This window comes from Aotus nancymaae, unplaced genomic scaffold (assembly GCF_030222135.1).
Source record: "Aotus nancymaae isolate 86718 unplaced genomic scaffold, 86718_ANA_hifiasm-v0.15.2.pri h1tg000016l, whole genome shotgun sequence".
Classification (NCBI taxonomy): Eukaryota; Metazoa; Chordata; class Mammalia; order Primates; family Aotidae; genus Aotus; species Aotus nancymaae.
This window is the reverse complement of record NW_026988428.1, coordinates 34978203-35001320: the sequence shown is the minus strand read 5'-3', so window position 1 is coordinate 35001320 and position 23118 is coordinate 34978203. Positions and strand designations below refer to the sequence as shown.

At 41.8% G+C, this 23118-nt stretch overlaps 1 protein-coding gene across 3 annotated transcripts in view; it reads left to right on the top strand.

Moving 5' to 3' along the window:
- The window catches only part of TFCP2 (transcription factor CP2), a 58623-nt gene extending 45754 nt beyond the window's left edge, over positions 1-12869 (top strand). The window contains exons 9-15 of one of the 3 annotated variants that reach the window (XM_012450217.3): positions 2587-2635; positions 3031-3124; positions 4503-4593; positions 7052-7176; positions 7920-8062; positions 10181-10232; positions 11374-12869. In XM_012450217.3, the coding sequence (XP_012305640.1) occupies positions 2587-2635; positions 3031-3124; positions 4503-4593; positions 7052-7176; positions 7920-8062; positions 10181-10232; positions 11374-11408 (589 nt within the window). In that variant the 3' untranslated portion in view covers positions 11409-12869. Of the gene's footprint in view, positions 1-2586; positions 2636-3030; positions 3125-4502; positions 4594-7051; positions 7177-7919; positions 8063-10180; positions 10239-11370 lie in introns of all 3 variants that reach the window. The other 2 variants (XM_012450216.3, XM_012450215.3) reach the window with 2 other exon arrangements.
- Positions 12870-23118: the final 10249 nt, after the last annotated feature.

Below are 23118 nucleotides of genomic sequence, written 5' to 3'. Positions count from 1 at the left end.
ATATATATTCTTTCATTACCTGTTCATAAACAAGATCTTTTTAAATCAATAAGCACGTCTATTTGGTCTGTCTTTGATGGATTTCTTTATTCATTGAGATTTGGATTAACTTCAAAAGAGACGGAAAGAGTTTTATATAGTCCTTTCTTCTCCTTGTGTTCTCCCCTCTCCCTCCTCCTTTTCTTTTTTCCCCCACCAGAAAGTAGCATTTATGGTCAATTTTTAGTGGTTCAGGAACTGACGATCTGGGTTTTTTGCTTCTCCCTATTACTGTACATCTGTGGTTATTTCACTTCCTGAACATACTTGCATCAGAGAGTGGTCTTTGGGAACTGGAAACAATTGTACAAATACTAAAATTTGTTTTGTTACTTGTTAGAAATACTTCTAACACCGAATTATTATGAATCTTTGATAATTGGGGAAATAAGTTTGAAGATGATGGCTAAAATGAAGTTTTGGAATTATCTATGGGATACATTTAATCTTGCCTTATTATCTTTTACCATAAGAGATAATTGAAAGTTGGTACAGACGCCTACTCCAATTTTAAAAAGTAGCTGTATTATAGTCCTAGCATTTAACATATATTCCACATAACCATATTGAAACTTGAACTAGTTAGGCTACCAAATGTGTGAACATATTGTTTGGTTGCAATGCTGTGTTTTAGGATTTATTCAGGCTTTATGTCTGACCTACTTTTTAAAGGATTTAATTAAGGTAGCTTAAATATTCAAAACGTAACAAGAATAAAAGTAGGTATTAGTTGTAGAAGGAATACATATAACTAGGGCCCTAAGATAAGTTAATTACTAAGTTTGAATACCAAATTTGAATTTTGCAGCTAAGGCTAAAAAAGGAAAAAGATCTTTTTTTGAAAGAAAAAAATATTTTAACATCCACATGGATGATACATGCTACTTATAGGTAATTCTGAATATTAGATAGGGTTTAAGAGTTGTGTTTAAAACTTTTTCTCTTCTCTTTGTTATGTACTTCATACTAGATTAAACTTTTTATTCCATAAAAGTAGGCGTGGCCGGGCACAGTGGCTCACGCTTGTAATCCCAGCACTTTGGGAGGCCAAGGCGGGTGGATCACGAGGTCAAGAGATAGAGACCATCTTGGCCAACATGGTGAAACCTTGTCTCTACTAAAATTAAAAAAAAATTAGCCGGGCATGGTGTTTCGCACCTGTAGTCCCAGTTACTTGGAAGGCTGAGGCAGGGGAATCACTTGAACACCCGGAAGCGGAGCTTGCATTGAGCCAAGATCACTCCATTGCATTCCAGCCTGGTGACAGGGCAAGATTCCGTCTCAAAAAAAAAAAGTAGGCATTAGGGAAGAGGGACAATTCATAGACAACGAACGTATAAAGAAAAACTGAGGCTGGGCACAGTGGCTCATGCCTGTAATCCCAACACTTTGGGAGGCTGAGGCAAGAGGATCACAATGTCAGGAGTTTGAGACCAGCCTGGCCAACATGGTGAAACCCTGTTTGTACTAAAGATACAAAAATTAGCCAGGCATGGTGGTGGGCAGCTCTAATCCCAGCTACTCGGGAGGCTGAGGCAAGAGAATCGCTTGAAACCAGAAGGCAGAGGTTGCAGTGAGCCGAGATCGTGCCACCGCACTCCAGCCTGAGCGACAAGAGCGAAACTCCACCTCAAAAAGAAAGAAAGAGAGAAAAACTGACTGAGAGTGTGGAGATAATTCTTGGATCACAAATTAGACAGCACTAATTTTTGAAGCTGCTTTAAAAATAATTATTTTTTATTCTAAACGTGTGATCATGTTGCATTACATAAATTTTCTTCCAATATTTTTCTTGTGTATGTGTGCATATTTATGTATTTCCTACAGTAGTATTGTACTGATAAACTTCTTTATCCTGATATTTTTCATTTTATTTAAAAATTTTTTTCTTAACAATCATTCTTTCACAGTTTTTCACCTTAGTAAATTTATGGTTAAATTTCTTTTTTTTTTTTTTTTTTTTTTTTTTTGAGTCTTGCTCTGTCACCAGGCTGGAGTGCTGTAGCGTTATCTCAGCTCACTGCAACCTCCACCTCCCGGGTTCAAGTGATTCTCCTGCCTCAGCCTCCCTAATAGTTGGGACTACAGGTGTGTGCCACCACACCGGCTAATTTTTGTATTTTTAGTAGAGATGGGGTTTTACCATGTTGGCCAGGATTGTCTCACTCTCCTGACCTCATGATCCGCCCGCCTCGGCCTCCCAAAGTGCTGGGATTACAGGCGTGAGCCACTGTGCCCACCAGTTAAATATTTTTTATGCCATAATTTATCTCATCAGTCCCAACTTATTGAAACTTTGATATTTTCTTCAATTTCCTCAATAATAAAAAATGTTGCTAATGACATAATTTATCCCCCTCCCCATAAAATCTTTAGGTTAAACTAATAGAAAATTAAAGTATTGGGTCAAAGAATAAGAATGTTTTATGAGAGAGCACAGACTTTTTTTTAATCTCTAGCTTAAGATTTATTGTAAAGATAAGGAATGAAATAATGAGCCCCAGCATGTGTCATGGACTCATCCTTTCATTTTAAATGTTTCTTTAGAAATGGTTCACCAAACCACCAGCCAGAGCCACCCCCTCCAGTCACAGATGTAAGTCTAAAGTTGAATGTTAGTTACTTGCACTGTCTAGTAATACTTTGAAGACTGTCCAATTCGGTAGAAATGCCCAACTTTTAGGGAATATTATTCATTCATTCATTAAACAAACATTTATTGAATTTTGACTATGAACCAGATACTGTGCTAGGGACTAAAGATATGAAACAAGTAATACAGGACCCTTCCATCTGAGGAGCTTACAGTCTAGTGGGGAAGAAAAGGAGTCTAGAACTCCTTGAGCATCTTGCATGGTTAGAGAAAGAGAAAACAACTTGCACAAACTAGGTCTGAGAATGGGGGTATGTGGGTGTGTTTGGCTATGTGTTACCTAATGGGGTAACAGACAGATCTATTTGATTACCTAAAAAATGGTCTCTCCCTTTCAGAACCTCTTACCAACAACCACACCTCAGGAAGCTCAGCAGTGGTTGCATCGAAATCGTTTTTCTACATTCACAAGACTTTTCACAAACTTCTCAGGTTAAATTTTCTTTTTCTTTTGTTTTCCCCAGCATGAAATTTTCCTTTGCATTCTAGGGCCTCCTGATGTCCATGGGAGAGTTGTGTGTGTATATATGTGTATGAGAGATCTCACTGCATTTCTCTGATGAAATGAATTTCATAGAACCCTTAAGACTTTCTCAGTAGCTGCAGCTGTGCTGTGAAATACTTAAAAACAAATATCCCTTAGTTTAAATTCAATTTAATTTATTTCATACAACACTTTTTTTTTTTTTTTTCTGAGGCAGGGTATCCCTTTGTTGCTAAGGCTGGAGTGCAGTAGTGCCATCTCGGCTCACTGCAACCTCCACCTCCTGGGTTCAAGTGATTCTCCCACCTCAGCCTCCCCAGTAGCTGGGACTACAGGCATGTGCCACCATACCTGGCTGATTATTGTACTTTGTTGATAGAGGCAGGGTTTCATCATGCTGGCTAGGCTGTTCTTGAACTCCTGACCTCAGGTGATCTGCCCACCTTCGCCTCCCAAAGTGCTGGAATTACAGGTGTGAGCCACTGCACCAGCCTACAACACTTTTTAAAATGTATATTTCATAGAGTATTTTAGCAAGTAGTCTGAAATCTTCCCCTTGATATCACTATAATTTATTTCATTTACACAATCCACTTTTATTTAGCACTTTTTTTTTTTAAAGATGGAGTCTCTCTCTGTCACCCACGCTGGGGTGCAGTTGCACAATCTCAGCTCACTGTAACCTCCGCCTCCCACGTTCAAGTGATTCTCCTGCCTTAGCCTCCCAAGTAGCTGAGGTTATAGATGCCTGCCACCAACTCCAGCTAATTTATGTATTTTTATTAGAGATAGAGTTTCACCATGTTGGCCAGGCTGGTCTTGAACTCCTGACCTCAAGTGATGTGCCTGCCTTGGCATCCCACAGTGCTGGGATTACAGGCGTGAGCCACCATGCCCAGCACAGGATTTCTCTTTTTTTTTTTTTTAAGAGATGGGGTCTTGCTATGTTGCCCAGGCCAGTCTTGAACTCCTGCCAATTGATTGGCCTCTAACAATCCTCCTACCTCAGCTTCTCGAGCAGCTGAGACTACAGGCATGTTGCACCCAGCCTGGATAATGGAAGGATATTTCAGGCAGAAAGAACAACTTGCTCATTAGACATCATCAGTATGATGAAAGCATAGGGTTAAGTGGGGAAGTTAATTGAGGGGAATTGAGATGGGAGAGGAGGTAGAGGTCAGGTCATGAAGGGCCTTATATGCCGTGAAGAAAATTGTGGATTGTAACATTCTGGTAATGAGGTGTCCTTATAATAGAGCCCATTTTAATAGTCATTAACAAAGAGAATATTTGCCTTTATCATCCATTTTCTTATATTTTTTCCAGGGGCAGATTTACTGAAATTAACTAGAGATGATGTGATCCAAATCTGTGGCCCTGCAGATGGAATCAGACTTTTTAATGCATTAAAAGGCCGGTATGTAATTAGTGTTAAAATATCAATGAGGTTGGATTCCAAATGGATTTCGATTCAGGAATTCTTCACAATACTCTACACAGCTAAATACACCTTCTCAAAACATTTTTTTTAAATGTCAGTTATGTACCAAATAAAGATTTTAAAAAATATTTTCTTACACTTTGTCCAGGGAATTTCCCATGATATTCCATTTTTCATTTCCAGGTGAATGAATTTTGCAATGAAAATTCATCATCCTGGCCGGGCGCGGTGGCTCACGCCTATAATCCCAGCACTTTGGGAGGCCGAGACGGGTGGATCACGAGGTCAAGAGATCGAGACCATCCTGGTCAACATGGTGAAACCCTGTCTCTACTAAAAATATAAAAATTAGCCGGGCATGGTGGTGCACACCTGTAGTCCCAGCTACTCGGGAGGCTGAGGCAGGAGAATTGCTTGAACCCAGGAGGCGGAGGTTGCGGTGAGCCGAGATCGCGCCATTGCACTCCAGCCTGGGTAACAAGAGCGAAACTCCGTCTCAAAAAAAAAAAAAAAAGAAAGAAAATTCATCATCCTTTTCATGAGCCAGGTACTATTGTAGGCTCTGGGAATATTAATTTATTGGTGAGCAAAACAGGGTGCCAGTTGTTAGGGAGTTTACTTTCTAATGGGGAGTGAGATAAGTAAGTATTATGGATAGTGATAAGAGCTTTGAAGGAAAACAAAACAAATGAGCAAAAAACAAGGTTGTGGGCTATAGAGTGCCCAGAATGTGGTCAGGAAGCACCTCTCCAAGGAGGGATATTTAAGCTGAGTTCTGAGAAGGATGTAGCTCTGGAGTCATAGGAAGGGAGATTGTTCTAGGCAGAAGGAACAACAGGTGCAAAGGTCCCAAGTTGGTTTTAACTGGAGAAGTGCTCATTCTTAAGTGTGGGTAGGAATCGAGTGTCTGCCTGCAATTGTTAAAATACACAGCAGTTTGTGAACTTTTCTGGGAGTTACCATTTTAAATAGGTAGTAGTAACATTGATGAAGAAGGCATTTAGGTCAATGGCAGCAGAACCAAATCAATGACTAAACAGAAAAACAGATTGCGCAGTATTTATTTTTGGTTTGGTTTGGTTTTGGGGTTTTTTTCTTGAGACAGAGTCTTGCTCTGTCACCCAGGCTGGAGTGCTGTAGTGTGATCATGGCTCACTGCAGCCTCGATTTCCTGGGCGCAAGCAATCCTCCTGCCTTAGCTCCCTGAGCAGCTGGGACTACAGGTGTGCACCACCATGCCCACCTAATTTTGTACTTTTTGTAGATGTGGGGTTTTGCCATGTTGCCCTGGCTGGTCTCAAACTCCTGAAGTCAAGCAATCCTTCCAACTTGGCCTTCTAAAGTGCTGGGATTACAGGTGTGAGCCACTGTACCCAGTCATATTTGTTTTTGTCTACATGATAAGGGGTGTTGAATCTTGGAAAATTTTTTTTTTTTTTTGAGATAGAGTTTTGCTCTCGTTGCCTGGGCTGGAGTGCAATGGTGCGATCTCGGCTCACCGCAACCTCCGCTTCCTGGGTTCAAGCGATTCCCCTGCCTCAGCCTCCCAAGTAGCTGGGATTACAGGCATGCGCCACCATGCCCGGCTAGTTTTGTATTTTTAGTAGAGATGGGGTTTCACCATGTTGGTCAGGCTGATCTTGAACTCCCAACCTCAGGTGATCCACCCACCTCAGCCTCCCAAAGTGCTGGGATTACAGGCGTGAGCCACCGCACCTGGTGAATCTTGGAAAATTTTAAGGAAAGAAGTGAAAGTAGGGGTTGATGACTTGGGGAAAAATAATTGATCTTTCATTCTTTTAAGCATATTATCTAAAGGGTGTTTAGAAATAAGAAAGAGTAAGATGATCAGATCAAGAGGTAGTTGAATACCTTTCTCTAAGAACAGAAAAAGCACTTAGGCTAGTTAGGAGAAGGTAATGAGAAAAATAAGATGATCTAGTTTACTGTTTTGGCATTTTTGAGTAAAAAATATATCTTGAACCTGACCCATAAGACAGTGGCTTATATATCATGACTATTTCTAACTTTTACACCATAAGTCACAAACTCAAATGACTGCAGAGGACGTACAGGTAATGTAAATGAATGGCAGTCAAAACTGGGGTATAGTGAAGAGTATATGCGTCATGTAAGGAGAACAGCTGATTGTTTTCATGTGAGAATGTGGGCTTAAGATTGCTAGATCTGAGTCTTCAGGAAAAGCCACAAGTTCAGAGGTTTATATGATGCCTCGTATTGGAACTAACTCCACTTAAGGAAAAAAGCCCTACCACTGGGGAACTAATAAAACATAGTGAATTAATTGCATTTGGCCAATGAGCTTCTACTTTTCATCTGCTCTGTACTATTAATGTAGAAACAGTTTCTCCCTTCTTTTTATTGTGCTTACCATAAAGAATGTAAGACTAATTAGCCTTTTTCCTCCCCTTAGGATGGTGCGTCCAAGGTTAACCATTTATGTTTGTCAGGAATCACTGCAGGTGAGGGAGCAGCAGCAACAGCAGCAGCAACAGCAACAGAAGCATGAGGATGGAGACTCAAATGGTACTTTCTTCGGTAGGTTGTTCTGGACAGACCAGGACAGATATGAACAAAGGTGAAGAGATAACTTATGGGCATCTGTGATGGGAAACTATCAGACAGTAGGTTCGCTGTCTGCAAGAAGTAACAGTAATCACTAGCATTTATTTGCGCTCCTACTATATGGCAGGTGCTATTCTTTTTTTTTTTTTTTGGGACAGAGTCTCACTCAGTTACCCAGGCTGAAGTACAGTGGTGCAATCATGATTCATTGCAGCCGTCTGACCACCGGGGCTCCAATGATTCTCTCCCCTCAGCCTCCTAAGTAGCTAGAACTACAGGTGCGCGTCCCATGTCTGCCTAGTTGTTTTATTTATTGTAGAGATGGGATCTCCCTATGTTGCCCAGGCTGGTTTTGAACTCCTGGGCTCAAGCGATCTCCCTGCCTCAGCCTCCCAAATTGCTGGGATTATAGATGTGAACCACCATGCCCAGCCAGGCGCTATTTCTAACACTTTTTACATGCTTTAATATTTACAACTAATATCTCCTCTTTGCAGAGGATTTTATTGTTATCACCAGTATTTATGTGAGAAAAATGAGGCCTAGGGGTAAATAACTTGCCCTAGGTCACACAGCTGCAAGTGGTTGAGCCAGAATTTGAACTTAGGCAGTCTGATTTCTGAGTCCTTCAGAGAAGTGGGCATTCCTAGTGATCAAGTTACCTGTAAGAGCAGACAAACTTTGTACTGACTGCTGTCGCTCTCTCCCTTTTGCAGTTTACCATGCTATCTATCTAGAAGAACTGACAGCTGTTGAATTGACAGAAAAAATCGCTCAGCTTTTCAGCATTTCCCCTTGCCAGATCAGCCAGATTTACAAGCAGGGGCCAACAGGAATTCATGTGCTCATCAGTGATGAGGTAGATTTTTCAGTACAGTTGAATTACCAGATGATGATTAATTTGTCAGCACACGGAGCAAGAGCAGTTCTCCTGGGGCAGAGTGTTCCGTTTTCTAGATCAGAGGGTTTCATACTTTTTTGCTTGCTTTCCTCCTAAAAAAAAATTGTTTTTTTGGAACAGAGTCTTTCTCTGTTGCCTAGGCCAGAATGCAGTGGCCCAGTCTCAGCTCACTGCAGCCTCTACCTCCTGGGTTCAAGTGATTCTTCTGCCTCAGCCTCCCGAATAGCAGAATTACAGGCGTGTGCCACCACATACGGCTAATTTTCATATTTTTAGTAGATATAGGGTTTTGCCATGTTGGCCAAGCTGGTCTTGAACCCCTGGCCTCAGGTGATCCGCCTGCCTTGGCCTCCCAAAGTGCTGGGATTACAGGTGTGAGCCACTGTGGCTGGCCATCTTACTGTAACTTTTATTTTTATTTTTTTGAGATGGAGCTCTCACTCTGTCTCCAGGCTGAAGTGCAGTGGCACGATCTCAGCTCATAGCAACCTCCACCTCCAGGGTTCAATTGATTCTCCTGCCTCAGCCTCCTGAGTAACTGGGACTATAGGTACACACCTTCACTCCCAGCTAATTTTTGTATTTTTAGTAGAGATGTGGTTTAACCGAGAATGGTCTCTATCTCTTGACTTCGTGAGCCACCCACCTCAGCCTCCCAAAGTGCTGGGATTACAGGATTGCGCCAGCCTACTGTAACATATTTTCATGCACAAACATCTTTTATTGTCCTACTATCTTTGTTTGAAACAAAGTTTTTAAATAAAAATTTAAAAATTATTATGAATGGAATTATCATAATTTACATTTGATTAAAATAATGTAAATATGCTACATGTTTTAATAAGTAATTATTAAACATTAAGAAGCCCAGGCGTGGTGGCTCATGCCTGTAATCCCAGCACTTTGGGAGGTTGAGGCAGGCAGATCACCTGAGGTTGGGAGTTCCAGACCAGCCTGACCAACATGGAGAAACCTCATCTCTACTAAAAATACAAAATCAGCCAGGCATAGTGGCACATACCTGTAATCCCAGCTACTTGGGAGGCTGAGGCAGGAGAGTCGCTTGAACCCAGGAGGTGGAGGTGGAGGCAGAGGCAGAGGTTGTGGTGAGCTGAGAAAAGAAAAGAAAAAAATTATTACAGGTATATCTAAGAATGAGTTGGATGAAATTGTTTCATTCCCTACCTGTACCCTTGCACGTAATTATTTCCTTTGTAGATGAATACTGCCTATTGATTGCTACAATGACATAGGATTTTAGCATCGATTTTATTCTGTTTTTTTCCTCTAGATATAAATGCTGTGGGACTTGACTCACATAAATTGATAGGAATGGATAGAGTTTTGTAATGACAATGTCAGTAGATTATTTTAAACTTCACAGTTATATACCAAAAATTACATAGTGATATCAAAAAATCATTTTGAATCCTCTATCATATGACAATTTGTGATTCGGCTACTCCATAATTCTGGTGAAAGGAAAGAGTTAGAAACCATGTGGCTCATAAAAGAATTTGTTGCCCAGTTATTAGAGTTCACCTTTGTCACTCCACTTTGGCACCTGAAGCTTTTACATCGTGGGCCAGAGCACCTTGTTAGGATTCTGGGAGCGTGAAACTTATGCCTTTATCTTATAAAATGGGAGAAGGGAGTTTGAGAAGGGAAAGTGGGGAAGGAAAATTAAAGAAGTTTTAGGAAAGAGCACATATGGTTGTTGAAGTCACAGAAGTTAGTTCTCCTGTATGCACGCATTAGTGTCTGTGTGCTCCTTGGAGAGTCTTGGGGTTAACCCAGGGAAATGCATACCTAGCTTTAAGATAACTGTTCTAATCTGCTTAGCTTTTTAATATTTAAAAACCAAATGGGAGGGGGGAAAAAGTTTGCGAAGCAGGCTTTTGAAAATTGGGAGGAAGAAACTTTAATGACTCTATAGCTATTCAAGAAATACACTATTTGTGGCCTGTAAAGCCTCCCATCTAAATCCCTCTGGATGTGGGGTAGTCCTTAGAGACACAGGAATATAAAGGGGTTCTTTTCCATTTAAATAATCACAAGTTTTCTTGATTTTTTCAGATGATACAGAACTTTCAGGAAGAAGCATGTTTTATTCTGGACACAATGAAAGGTAATGGTAAGATAAACACCTTTCTCTAAGCAGTTTAACAGCTTTACTACTACTAGGTAAAGTACATTCTTTACTTCTTTGAGGAGAGATGGGGAAAGTATCAACCATAATTTTTGTATTTTTGGTAGAGATGGGGTTTCACCACGTTGGCCAGGCTCATCTCGAACTCCTGACCTCAAGCGATCCACCCACCTCGGCCTCCCAAAGTGCTGGGATTACAGGTGTGAGTCCCTGCGCCCAGCCCAGCTTTTTGCCATTCTCTTCCATCTTCCATTACAGTTGAGGAAATTGAGGTGTTTTTTTTCTTTATTTTAATAAAGAAAGTGACATTATTAGAGATTGTTCCTTTGTGTAAGTCAGCTTTTTTTTGAGACAGAATCTCGATCTGTTGTCCAGGCTAGGGTGCAGTGGCACGATCTCAGCTCACTGCAACCTCTGCCTCCTGAGTTCAAGTGATTCTCCTGCCTCAGCCTCCTGAGTAGCTGGGATTATAGGCATGCACAACCATGTCTGGCTAATTTTTGTATTTTTGGTAGAGATGGGGTTTCCCCATGTTGGCCAGTCTTGTCTCGAACTCCTGACCTCAAACTGTCCACCCACCTCGGCCTCCCAAAGTGCTGAGATTACAGGTGTGAGCCCCTGCGCCCAGCCCAGCTTTTTGCCATTCTCTCCATCTTCCATTACAGTTGAGGATATCGAGGCATGTTTTTTTTTCTTTTTTTTTTTTGAGTCGGAGTCTTGCTCTGTCACTAGGCTGGAGTGCAGTGGCGCAATCTCAGCTCACTGCAAACTCCGCCTCTCGGGTTCAAGTGATTCTTCTGCCTTAGCCTCTGGAGTAGCTGGGACTACAGGCTCACGCCACCACACCCCGCTAATTTTTCTATTTTTTTTTTTAGTAGAGATGGGGTTTCTCCCTGTTGGCCCGGATGGTCTTGACCTCTTGACCTCATGATCCACCTGCCTGGCATGTTGTTTTTATAATGCATATTTATTATAAGGATTCTGTGCTTATTAATAAGTATGCTGCTGTTTGTCCTGCTCTTTTTTTTTCCCCTTCTCACAAGAATCTTACCATATTTTGTTTCTCCTACTGTGCTTTAGAGGTGACTAAAGATGATTCTCTCTCTCTTTTTAACAGCAGAAACCAATGATAGCTATCATATTATACTCAAGTAGGAGGGCGGCATTTCATGCTCAGTGGCTGCTGCTTCCTTCACCTCTGAAAACGGCCCTCTCCAAGGGGGATATGAATGGAGATTTGAAGGTCTGCAGGAACCTGACTCATCTGACTGTGTGTGGAGGAGTCTAGGCCATGGAGGCAGAATCCTGGCCCTCTGTGTTGGCCCAAGCTCTTGTGGCACACACGATTACTGCCCAATATGCAGTTCTGCAGCTATTTCTTAGTTAAAATTTCTGGACCTTGTTATTACTGAATATCAATAGAAACTCTACATCATTTAGATTGTATGTAGGGCATAATGATGATGGGAATTGTGTGATGTTTAACAGAAAGATCTTAAATTTTGTGATATGGAGCCATGTAATTTTTTTCTTATATAAAAATGGGTATCTATATTCATAAGACGAGGTCTTCAATCTCTTTGTACTGGTCTCAAATGTACTGGTATCTCTGCTTTTTGCCACAGTTTGTCCCTGAAAATTTTATCAGTGAGGAAAAATAGAGATAGAATTTTTCTTTTGGTTCCCCTGTAATACTACAACTAATAGTGTTTTCAGCTAACAGTTATTGATCAGGCAGTGTGATAAATGTTTTGAATGATCGTCTTGTTTAATCTCCCTAATCACACTATCTGAAGTAGGTGCTATAGTGACCCACAACCGAAGATGAGGAAGTGGAGACACAGTGGCTAAGTAGCTTGCCAGGTACCAGGAGCTGACAGGTAGTGATGCTGAAATCCAAACCAGGCAACCTGGCCTATCTTATTCACCCTCTATATGCCACCCTTTATAGCCTGTGCTCAGTTATTACTGTGGCCCTTCTGGTGACTAGGACATAACACTGAGTATGAACTGAGGAATTAACCACTTGAAGAGACAAAGCACACCTAAATAATGATGAACGAATCAAGACCTACAAAATATGAACACATAGATGCTTTTCAAGTGTCATCAGTTATCAGAATCGAAGAACTTGAGGTGGTGACAACTCAGGATTATCTGTAACTCCCCACATTCACTGTTCTTGAATGACATTCTCAAACTATTTATTAATGAGTTAGTCTCATCCCTGATTTCTGTTTCCCCTCTCTGCATCTTCTCTTGGTATAGGAAGTTATTTACTCATGCAGTGTTTTTTAATATAAGCTTTACAAAAAAAGATGCATTCCCTTCCTGTTCACACTCTTACTATGTTTTCGTTCTTCCTTGAGTGTGTGTGTGTTTGTGTGTGTGTGTGTGTGTTTAAGTGTAGCATCATGGATTTTCTTTAATTTGTAAGTTTTATCGAGAAATACTTTTACAGGTTATGTTGGTAAACAAAGATAATGTTCTAAGATTGTGTATTGATTTGGATGTGTGTGTGTGTGTGTGTGTGTGTGTTTAAAGCGTTTGATAAGGTTTAAATGTTTTTTATACAGAGATTTTTGTTCATTAAAATTAATCTGCATCATGGTCTAATTTCTCTTGGTTTGAAACAAATTGAAAACTTTGAAGCCAGAAAATTAAGTCAATGACTTGTTTAAAACTGACCTGAGCAACTTGTTATATTACACCAAAATACTTTTTAGTGAATGATTACCAGATGTCACCATTTTGAGGAGGAGACATTTCTGGTTGTCTTGTATTCCTAGTACTGGTTCTCTCCTTAGCAGGCTGCTATTGGCTTTGATTTTTTTTTTTTTTTTTATATGCCTAGGTGTTTGGGTGGGAGAGTTGGACAAGATACCTGCCTTTTTTTTTTTTTCTTTTTTTTTAAATATAGAACTGAGGCTGGGTGCAGTGGCTCACGCCTGTAATCCCAGCACTTTAGGAGGCCAAGGCAGGCAGATCACTTGAGGCCGGGAGTTTCAGACCAGCCTGGCCAACATGGTGAAACCCCATCTCTACTAAAAGTACAAAAATTAGCTGGGCATGGCGGTGCACACCTGTAATCCCTACTACTTGGGAGTCTGAGACATGAGAATTGCTTAAACCTGGGAGATGGGGGTTGCAGTGAGCTGAGATCAGGCTGCTGCACTCCAGCCTGGGTGACAGAGAAAGACTCTGTCTCAAAAAAAATTTCTTTTTAATAAAATAAAATATAGAAATGAAGTCTCACTATGTTGCCCAGTCTGGTCTTGAACTCCTAGGTTCAAGTGATTCTCCTGTCTCATCTTCCCAAAGTACTGGGACTATAGGTGTGAGCCACTGTGCCTGGCCAACACTAGGTGGCTTCTTTTTTTTATTATTTTTGGAGACAGAGTCTTGCTCTGTTGCCCAGGCTGGAATGCAATGGCGTGATCGTGGCTCACTGCAACCTCTGCCTTCTGGTTTCAAGTGATTCTCCTGCCTCAGCCTCTCGAGTAGCTGGGACTATAGGCATGCACCACCAAGCCCGGCTAATTTTTGTATTTTTGGTAGAGATGGGGTTTCACTATGTTGGCCAGGCTGGTCTTGAACTCCTGGCCTTGTGATCCACCCGCCTCAGCCTCCCAAAGTGCTGGGATTACAGGCGTGAGCCACGACGCCCGGCCCCAAGACTAGGTGACTTTTGAGATTTCTTCCAAATCTGTGCATTAGTGCCTCTTCCTGCAAATGATGCTTAGAATTATATATATAGATGAGGCACAGTGGCTCATGCTTGTAAGCCTAGCACTTTGGGAGGCCAAAATGGGAGGATCACTTTAGGCCAGGTCAGGAGTTCAAGACCAGCCTGGGCTAAGACCCCCGTCTCTACAAAAAGTTAAAAAATTAGCCAGACATGGCAGTGATTGCTTGAGCCCAGGGCTGGAGGCCACAGTGAGCTGTGATCATGCCACTGCACTGTAGCCTAGGTGACAGAGTGAGACCCCCATCTCAAAAAAACAATTATATCTCCTTCTGTCACCCAGGCTGGAGTGCAGTGCCGCAGTTATAGTCACTGCAGCCTCAAACTCCCAGGCTCAAGTGATCTCCCTGCCTCAGAGCCTCCCAAGTAGCTGGGACTACAGGCACAAACCACAAAGCCTTGCTAATGTTTTTTGTAGAGATGGGGTCTTACTATGTTGCCCAAGCTGGTCTTGAACTCCTGGGCTCAAGCAGTCCTCCTGTGTCAGCCTCTCAAAGTGTTGAGATTACAGGCATGAGCCACCATGCCAGACCTTTATTCATATATTGACTATAAATTACACTTAACTATTTTTACCTGAAGTCAAGGTTTTTTAGAGTAGTCTTCAAATTTACGGAAATGAATTTATACAACTTTGTAATTATAGATACCTAAATTTACCAGAAAATCTCTTAGGCTTTCTTTAGCTACAAAATAATTTTATTGTGCCAGTGATATATAATTCGTAAAAATTGGCATAGTCATAGAACATTGTAATTATTCGGTTTGCTTTAAAACATTGCATATGTTCACTATTAATCCTTTCAATTAAGTGAAAATTTTATAGTAGCTTTTTTATTATGAAAGTAATACACAAAATGATAAATTAAAACAATAAAGAATGGTATTGTATACCTTTCCCCCTTACCTCTTAGTCCCCTCTGTAGAGGTAATCATTGCAAAGAATTTCCCCCATCACACATGTGCACACACAAACGCACACACTCAGATGGGCTCATGTTATACTAATGACCTGAAATTTGATTTTTATATTTAGCATATCTTGAATATCTTACTATATTAGAATTTCTAGTTCTACATCATTCTTTTTAAAAACTGGTCATTCTGTATGGATGCCATTTACATTGTATATATTTGAACATGCATGTGTGTGTGTGTGTCACCCAGGCTGGAGTGCAATTTATATTTATAATATATATTGCAAGTATATATTTGTAAATATTTATATATTTGAGTGTGTGTGTGTGTGTGTGTGACAGGCTGGAGTGCAATGGCACAATCTCAGCTCACAGCAGCTTCTGTCTCCCAGGTTCAAGCGATCCTCCCACCTCTGCCTCCCAAGTAGCTGGGGCTAATTTTGTATTTTTTTGTAGAGACAGGGTCTCCCTGTATTACCCATACTGGTCTCTACCTCCTGAGCTCAAGCATCCTCCTGCCTCAGCCTCCCAAAGTGCTAGGATTACAAGTGTGAGCCACCCACCGCACCAGCCTAGGCCCTTTAGAGAAGAGGCATAGCATCCTATTTGACTTACCATTGCTTGTACTCCCTTGAAGTATAATAGGTTCTATGTAGAAAAATCTGCTGTGTAAAGACTTGATAAATAAAAGGGAGTTATTGGGAAATATTAATAAAAGGGGAGGAGGGTCGTTGCAGGACTCTAAGGATTGAGTAATCACTTTGAAATGTGGCTACTGAGTAATAAGATTGATTGTCCAATATTATGGCCCAATGAAAATGTTTGCCCACATAAATGATTTATTTAAGATGTCATATAGACTGGGCATGGTAGCTCATGCCTGTAATCCCAGCACTTTTGGAGGCCGAGGCAGGCAGATCATGAGGTCACGAGTTCAAGACCAGCCTGGCCAGCATGGTGAAACCCTGTCTGTACTAAAAATACAAAAATTAGCCAGGCATGGTGGTGCATGCCTGTAGTCCCAGCTACTCGGGAGGCTGAGGCAGAAGAATTACTTGAACTCGGGAGGCAGAGATTGCAGTGAGCCAAGATCACGCCACTGCACTCCAGCCTGGGCGACAGCGAGACTCTGTCTCCAAAAAAAAAAAAAAAAAAAAAAAAGCCATATAAAGGAAGGGAACACGGCCGGGCGTTGGAGGTCAGGAGTTTGAGATCAGCCTGGCCAACATGGTGAAACTCCGTCTCTGCTAAAAATACAAAAAAAAAAAAAAAATTAGCCAGGCGTGGTGGCTCATGCCTGTAATCCCAGCTACTCAGGAGGCTAAAGCACAAGAATTGCTTGAACCCGGGAGGCAGAGGTCACAGTGACCCGAGGTTGTGTTCCAGCCTGTTTGACAGAGAGAGACTATGTCTCAAAAAAAAAAGCCCAAGACCTGAGAAAGTGAGGTTCACATGAAGGGGAAGAAGTTCTGATTCCTGGAAGTCAGGTACTGGGCATGTTGTGAGAGCAGAGTATGATCCCTGAGCTGGTTGCCAGGGAAGCTTGGCGAGTAAAGAGGGTGTGGGATAATGGCACCAACACATTTCTAATGTATGCATAATGGAGGAGTGTTCTCAAAACCCTGTGGATCCCCAGATATTCTGAGAAAGTATTTTGTGTAGGGTTGCTGCAGAGATTTGGACCGTCTTGCAAATCATCATGAAGGGCTGAACAGAGCTTCAGTATTCAGTCTTGAAAGCAACACAAATTTAGAGTCCAAATATTTGAAATCAAGATTGAGCTTCTCCCTCTTGTAGCTTTTTTCTCTGGCCAAACCTAACAGTCAGATTTTTGGGGACTGAAGAACTGAAATTGAAGAACCATTTTATCATTTCACTGAATCATTGGTCTGCTTCCTTGGTCACGGATGGTTCCTCTATAGGAATTTGATCTGTTACGGCCCCTATGGGTCTTATGAGAACTCCAGTCTTAGTAGGAATGGCACAATTGTCCCACCTAGCTGCCTCATTTATGTATCATTTATATACATTTCTTTCTTTCTTCTTTCTTTTTGAGACAAATCCTCTGTCACCCAGGCTGGAGTCCAGTGGCGCAAACTCAGCTCACTGTAACCTCCATCTCCTGGGTTCAAGCGATCCTCCTGGCTTAGCCTCCTGAGTAGCTGGGATTACAGGTATGTGCTACCATGCCCAGCTAATTTTTATTTATTTTATTTTTTAGATGGAGTCTCACTCTGTCACCCAGGCTGGAGTGCAGTGGCACAACCTTGGCTCACTGCAACCTCCGCCTCCCGGGTTCAAGTGATTCTTATGCCTCAGCCTCTTGAGTAGCTGGGACTCCAGGTGTGCGCCACCACGCCCAGCAAATTTTTGTATTTTTAGTAGAGATGGGGTTTCACCATGTTGGCAAGGATGGTCTCAATCTCTTGACCTCATGATCTGCCTGTCTTGGCCTCCCAAAGTGCTGGGATTACAGGTGTGAGCCATCGTGCCTAGCCTAATTTTATATTTTTAGTAGAGACAGGGTTTGCTGTGTTGGCCAGCCTGGTCTCAAACTCCTGACCTCAAGTGATCCACCAACCTTGACCTCCCAAAGTCTTGGGATTACAGGCATGAGCCACCACACTTGCCTATTTCTTTGTTTCTTAGCTTTTTTATTTTTTTTTAATTTATTTTGTTTTATTTTAGAGGCAGGGTCCTGCTCTGTTGCCCAGGCTGTGGTGTGATCATAGCCCTGCTGCCTTGAACTCCTGGGCCCCAGTGATCCTCTCACCTCTGTCTCCTGAGTACGTAGGACCACAGGTACATGCCATCACACCCAGATAATTTGTTTTGTTTTGTTTGTTTGAGGCAGGATCTCACTTTGTTCCCAGGCTGGAGGGCAGTGGCACCATTATAGCTCATTGTAGCCTTAACCTCCTGGGCTCAAGCGATCCTCCCACCTCAGCCTTCCAAAGTGCTGGGATTACAGGCATGTGCCACTGTGCCCAGCCCTTATTTTTATTTTTTGTAGAGAAAGGATCTTGTCAGTGGCCCATGCTGATTTGAACTACTGCCTTCAAGTGAGCCTTCCACCTTGGCCTTCCAAAGTGCTGGGATTATAGACATGAGCCACCACACCCAGCCTCTATACTATTTCATAAAGAGTAATCCTACATCATTCTGCATTCCTGTAAATGCTCTATTTTCTTCGTTGTGAATTAAGGCTTTCCTTGCTAGAGTGCTTACTTTTAGTTTGTGATTAGTTTTTGTTTCATTATACCAACTCCAAGACTTCAATAAGAAAGAATATCCTACCACTGCAAAATGGAGTGAGTTGTGCAAGCCTGCCCTTTGTGACATGGGGAGGAATGTCACCAGCACCTATTTTTTCTACATATTTTGTTCTCCTTCCTGCTTCTTTTAGTGACCTTGTGTTTTTTTACTTTTTTATTTTTGAGACAGAGTTTTACTTTTGTTGCCCAGGCTGGAGTGTAGTGGCATGATCTTGGCTCACCGCAACCTCTGCCTCCCGGGTTCAAGTGATTCTCCTGCCTCAGCCTCCTGAGTAGCTGGGATTACAGGTACTCACCACCACTCCCAGCTAATTTTTTGTATTTTTAGTAGAGACGGGTTTTCACCATGTTAGCCAAGATGGTATCAATCTTCTGACCTCGTGATCTGCCCGCCTCGGCCTCCCAAAGTGCTGGGATTACAGGTATGAGCCACCGCACCAGCCGACCTTGTATTTTATCTTCAACCTTGAACTTCTATCTCTTTCCACTTCTTCCTTTTTCTTTTCACGTCTTTCTTTACACGTTCTCTACAGCATTTCCCTTGTAATGTTCCTTATGAACATAGGCCTAAGCCAAACTCTATCTTGCTTGAAAATTTCAAGTAAGTCTAGCATTTGCATTTTCAAATTCGGACACTGAAAAGTTATATATGAATTAGTTTTCAATTGGATTAATATCAATTATAAGGGAACTTACTATTTAAAATAATAATATTGTATTATTTGTCTTATTGTACTTTTTTTTGACTGTATATGATATTTGGGGACATGAATCTGTGTTTTCATATATTAGATTTGCTTAAGATGAGGTCCACATTTTAATTAATGCAGATTCTTGTTTTCTTTTTTTCTTTTTTGGGACAGAGTTTCGCTCTTGTTGCCCAGGCTGGAGTGCAATGGCACAATCTTGGCTCACTGCAACCTCCGCCTCCAGGTTCAAGCAATTCTCCTGCCTCAGACTTCCAAGTAGCTGAGATTATAGGTGCCCACCACCATGCCTAGCTAATTTTTATATTTTTTTAGTAGAGACGGGTTTTCACTGTGTTGGCCAGGCTAGTCTTGAACTCCTGGCCTGAAGTGATCCACCTGCCTCAGCCTCCCAAAGTGCTGGGATTACAGGTGTGAGCCACCGCACCTGGCCCAATTCTTGTTTTCTTCTGGAGTTTTATTTATTTATTTATTGAGACAGGGTCTTGCTCTGTTGCCCAGGCTGAAGTGCAGTGGTGTGATCATATAATGGCTCACGATAGCCTCAAACTCCTGGGCTCATCTGATCCTCTTGCCTCGGTCTTCTGAGTAACTAGGATTACAGGGTCCTGCCACCACAGCTGGCTAATCTTCCTGAGTTTTAGTATCTGATTTTTCATTTAAGAGTTTAGTTAATATCTTTCTCTACACATCTTTATACCCTTGCTTCAGACTTTCATTTACCTCCTTGAGCTTATTAAACTTGTCCTCTCTAAATTCATCTCTGCATACCCCTCAAACTTTGCTGTTATTTTGCTTTTTTTTTTTTGAGACGGAGTTTCTCACTTGCCACCCAGGCTGGAGTGCAGTGGCGTGATCTCGACTCACTGCAACCTCTGCCTCCCAGATTCAAGTGATTTGCCTCAGCCTCCCGAGTAGCTGAGATTACAGGCGTGCACCACCATACCCGGCTAATTTTTGTACTTTTAGTAGAGATGGGGTTTTGACATATTGGCCAGGCTAGTCTTGAACTCCTGACCTCAGGTGATCCACCCACCTCAGCCTCCCGAAGTGCTGGGATTATAGGTGTGAGCCACCAAGCCCCAACTATTTTGTTTTTTATAAATGGTGTGTGTGTGTATGTGTGTATTATGCACATGTGTAAATAACTATGTCTGATTTGAAACCTTCCTTGATGCCACTCATATGACTTCTTTGATGTTTGTGCTTTCAGTTTGCTGTGGAACTCATTTTCTCAGATTTACATGTACTGTTCTCTTTTTGTTAGTGTGGAATTAGTCACAAAGAGTTGCCTGTTTCTTTAGATCTGGAATACAAGTAAGTGTAAATTAGTGAAGTAACATACAACTTCAGAGCTAAGCCTACAGATTCCTTTTCAGAAAAACAAATACAATGCCTTGGATTTTTAGTTTAACTCTTTTTCTCTAAGAATTTCAACACATTATATCTTCTGTACTATTTATTTTCACCTCTCTGGGTAGTGTGTTCTTGTTTATCTTTTGATGGTAAAAGGTAGTCGATACAGCCTGTATTTTGGTGTCAGATAGGCCTACATTCAAATCCCAGCTCCTTCTCTTTCTGGATATGACTTTGGACAGCGTAATCTTTCAAGCCTCAATTTTATCATCTTAACCCTATGAATTAAGTATTAAAAATGAAGTAGTACTTAATTCATAGAGTTATGAGAGAGTTTTAAAGGGATTTTGAGTGTAAAACAGTTTATACTGAATACTATACACCTGTTCATTAGCTCAATAATCTAAGGATACTACTGACTGTGAGATCACCATCACACAGACATAGCTGCAAGACCAATGTATAAAACACTTCCCAGGGCTGGGCGGGGTGGCTCATGCCTGTAATCCTAGCACTTTGGGAGCCCAAGGTAGGAGGATTGTTTGAAACCCAGGAATCCAAGAAGCCTGGGCAACATGAGACCCCTGACTCTATTAAAAAGTAATAACAATAAGGCAACTGGGCGTGGTGGCTCACACCTGTAATCCCAGCACTTTGGGAGGCTGAGGCAGGAGACTGACTGAGAAAAACTTGCCTCTATTAAAAATACAAAAAATTAGCCTGGCATGGTGGCACGCACCTGTGGTCCCAGTTACTTGGGAGGCGGAGGTTGCAGTGATCTGAGATCATACCGCTGCACTCCAGCCTGGGCAACAGAGTGAGACGCCATCTCAAAAAAAAAAAAAAAAAGTAAAGTAAAGAAAACACTGCCCAGGACATGAATTTTTTTTTTTTTTTGAGACAGGCTTGCTCTGTCTTCCAGGCTGGAGTGCAGTGGTGTGATCTTGGCTCACTGCAACCTCCACCTTCTGGGTTCAAACAATTTTCATGCCTCAACTGCCCGAGTAGCTGGGATTACAGGTGCACACCACTATGCCCAGCTATTTTTAGTAGAGATGGGGTTTCATCATGTTGGCCATGCTGGTCTTGAACTCCTGGCGTCAAGTGATCCACCCACCTTGGCCTCCCCAAGTACTGGGAGGTCTGGGGAGAGCCTCCCCAAGTACTGGTCTGAGCCAACACACCCAGCCTATTATTTTTATTTTTAGAGACAGAGTCTCTGCTGGGTACAGTGGCTCAGGCTTGTAATCCCAGCACTTGAGGATGCCAAGGCTGGCAGATTGCTTGAGGCCAGGAGTTTGAGACTAGCCTGGACAGCATAGGGAGAACCCCCATCTCTATTTTATTTTTTTTTAAAAGAGAGAGAGAGAGGGTCTCGTTCTGTCACTGAGGCTGGAGTGCAGTGGCCTGAACACAGCTGTCACTGCAGCCTTGACCTCCTGAGCTCAAGTGATTCTCCCACTTCAGCCTCCCAAGTAACTGGGATCACAGGTGCATGCTGCTGCAGCTGGCTAATTTTTTAAAATTTCTTGTGAAGCAGAGTCTCACTCCATGTTGCCCAGGCTGGTTTCAAACTCCTGGGCTTGAGCAATCTTCCCTCCTCAGCCTCCTAAACTGCTGGGATTACAGGTATGAGCCACCATGACTGGCCCAGATGATCTTCCAACTGATCAAGAGCTTACTGCCAAATTGAATTCTGCTGTCTTCTCAAAGGATGTGCTGACCTTGGTTTGGCTATCTTCTAGTTTGATGGCATTAACCAATTAAGTTTAATGCATTGGGCACTGGGGCTGATGGTACCCTGATGAATTTCCATGACTGTTGGAACTCTGGATGTTTAGGCATATGAGACATCTTTTTAGCCTCCTCAATATGGCCATTAGGCTGTTTTTTTGTTACTCAGCCTACTGATTGTATAGTGGTCTAGGATAACCTTCTTTTCCCTTTTGTCTTCTATATGTTCAGGAAGAATAGGATCATGAACTAAACCTTCTATACAACTGAATAGAAAGCTTATGATTAAAAATAGCTAACATTTACATGGCACTGACTGATGTAAACATTTTCCAATATATCAGCTGTTTAATCGTCACAAAACCCTATGAAATACATATTGTTATCCCCATCTTGCAAATGAGGAAGCCAAGGCAGAAAACTTATGTCCCTTGCCCAGGGTCATGCCCCTAGTAAGCTAAGGAATTGGGGTTTATATTCAGGCAGTCTGGCTCCAGGATCCATGCTCTTGATCACTTGTTATATTGCCTCTAAATTTCAGCAAACAGGGAGATGATAAGTGCATGTTACCAAAAGATTGCTTTTTTTCTGATCTGCTGCTTTTTGATTTTGCAGTATAGTTTCCTAGCTTCTTGGAGTCTCTGACGTCACCTAGCAGACAGAACTGAAATTCTGAGCATTTTTCTTTTCCCCAAGCCATCCTACCTCTCAATTCTAAAGTTGACATGGCTTGGTAGCTAGTAGATCTGGCTTCATAGTTTCTTGGTTGCAGTGAATAATAAACCAGGTTTTGGAATCAGACTAACTTGAATTTAAATCTTGCCATCCATCCATCTATCTAATAAATATCTATCATTCTCTTAAATGTCAACTACTAGGCTTTCTACTGTGTGCTGAGGATACAGTAAACAAAAAATTCCTTGCTCTCACCGAATTTAGTCAAGTAAGACAAGACAAAAAAATATGTTAGGTGGATGCTAAGAAGAAATAAAAGGCACGGGGATAGAAACTAAGGAGAAGCACCATTTTAAAAATATGGTTAGGCATTTGTGCTGGGAGTTTGAGGCTGCTGTGAGCCATGATTGTGCCACTGCACTCCAGCCTGGGTGACAGAGTGAGATCCTCTCTCTC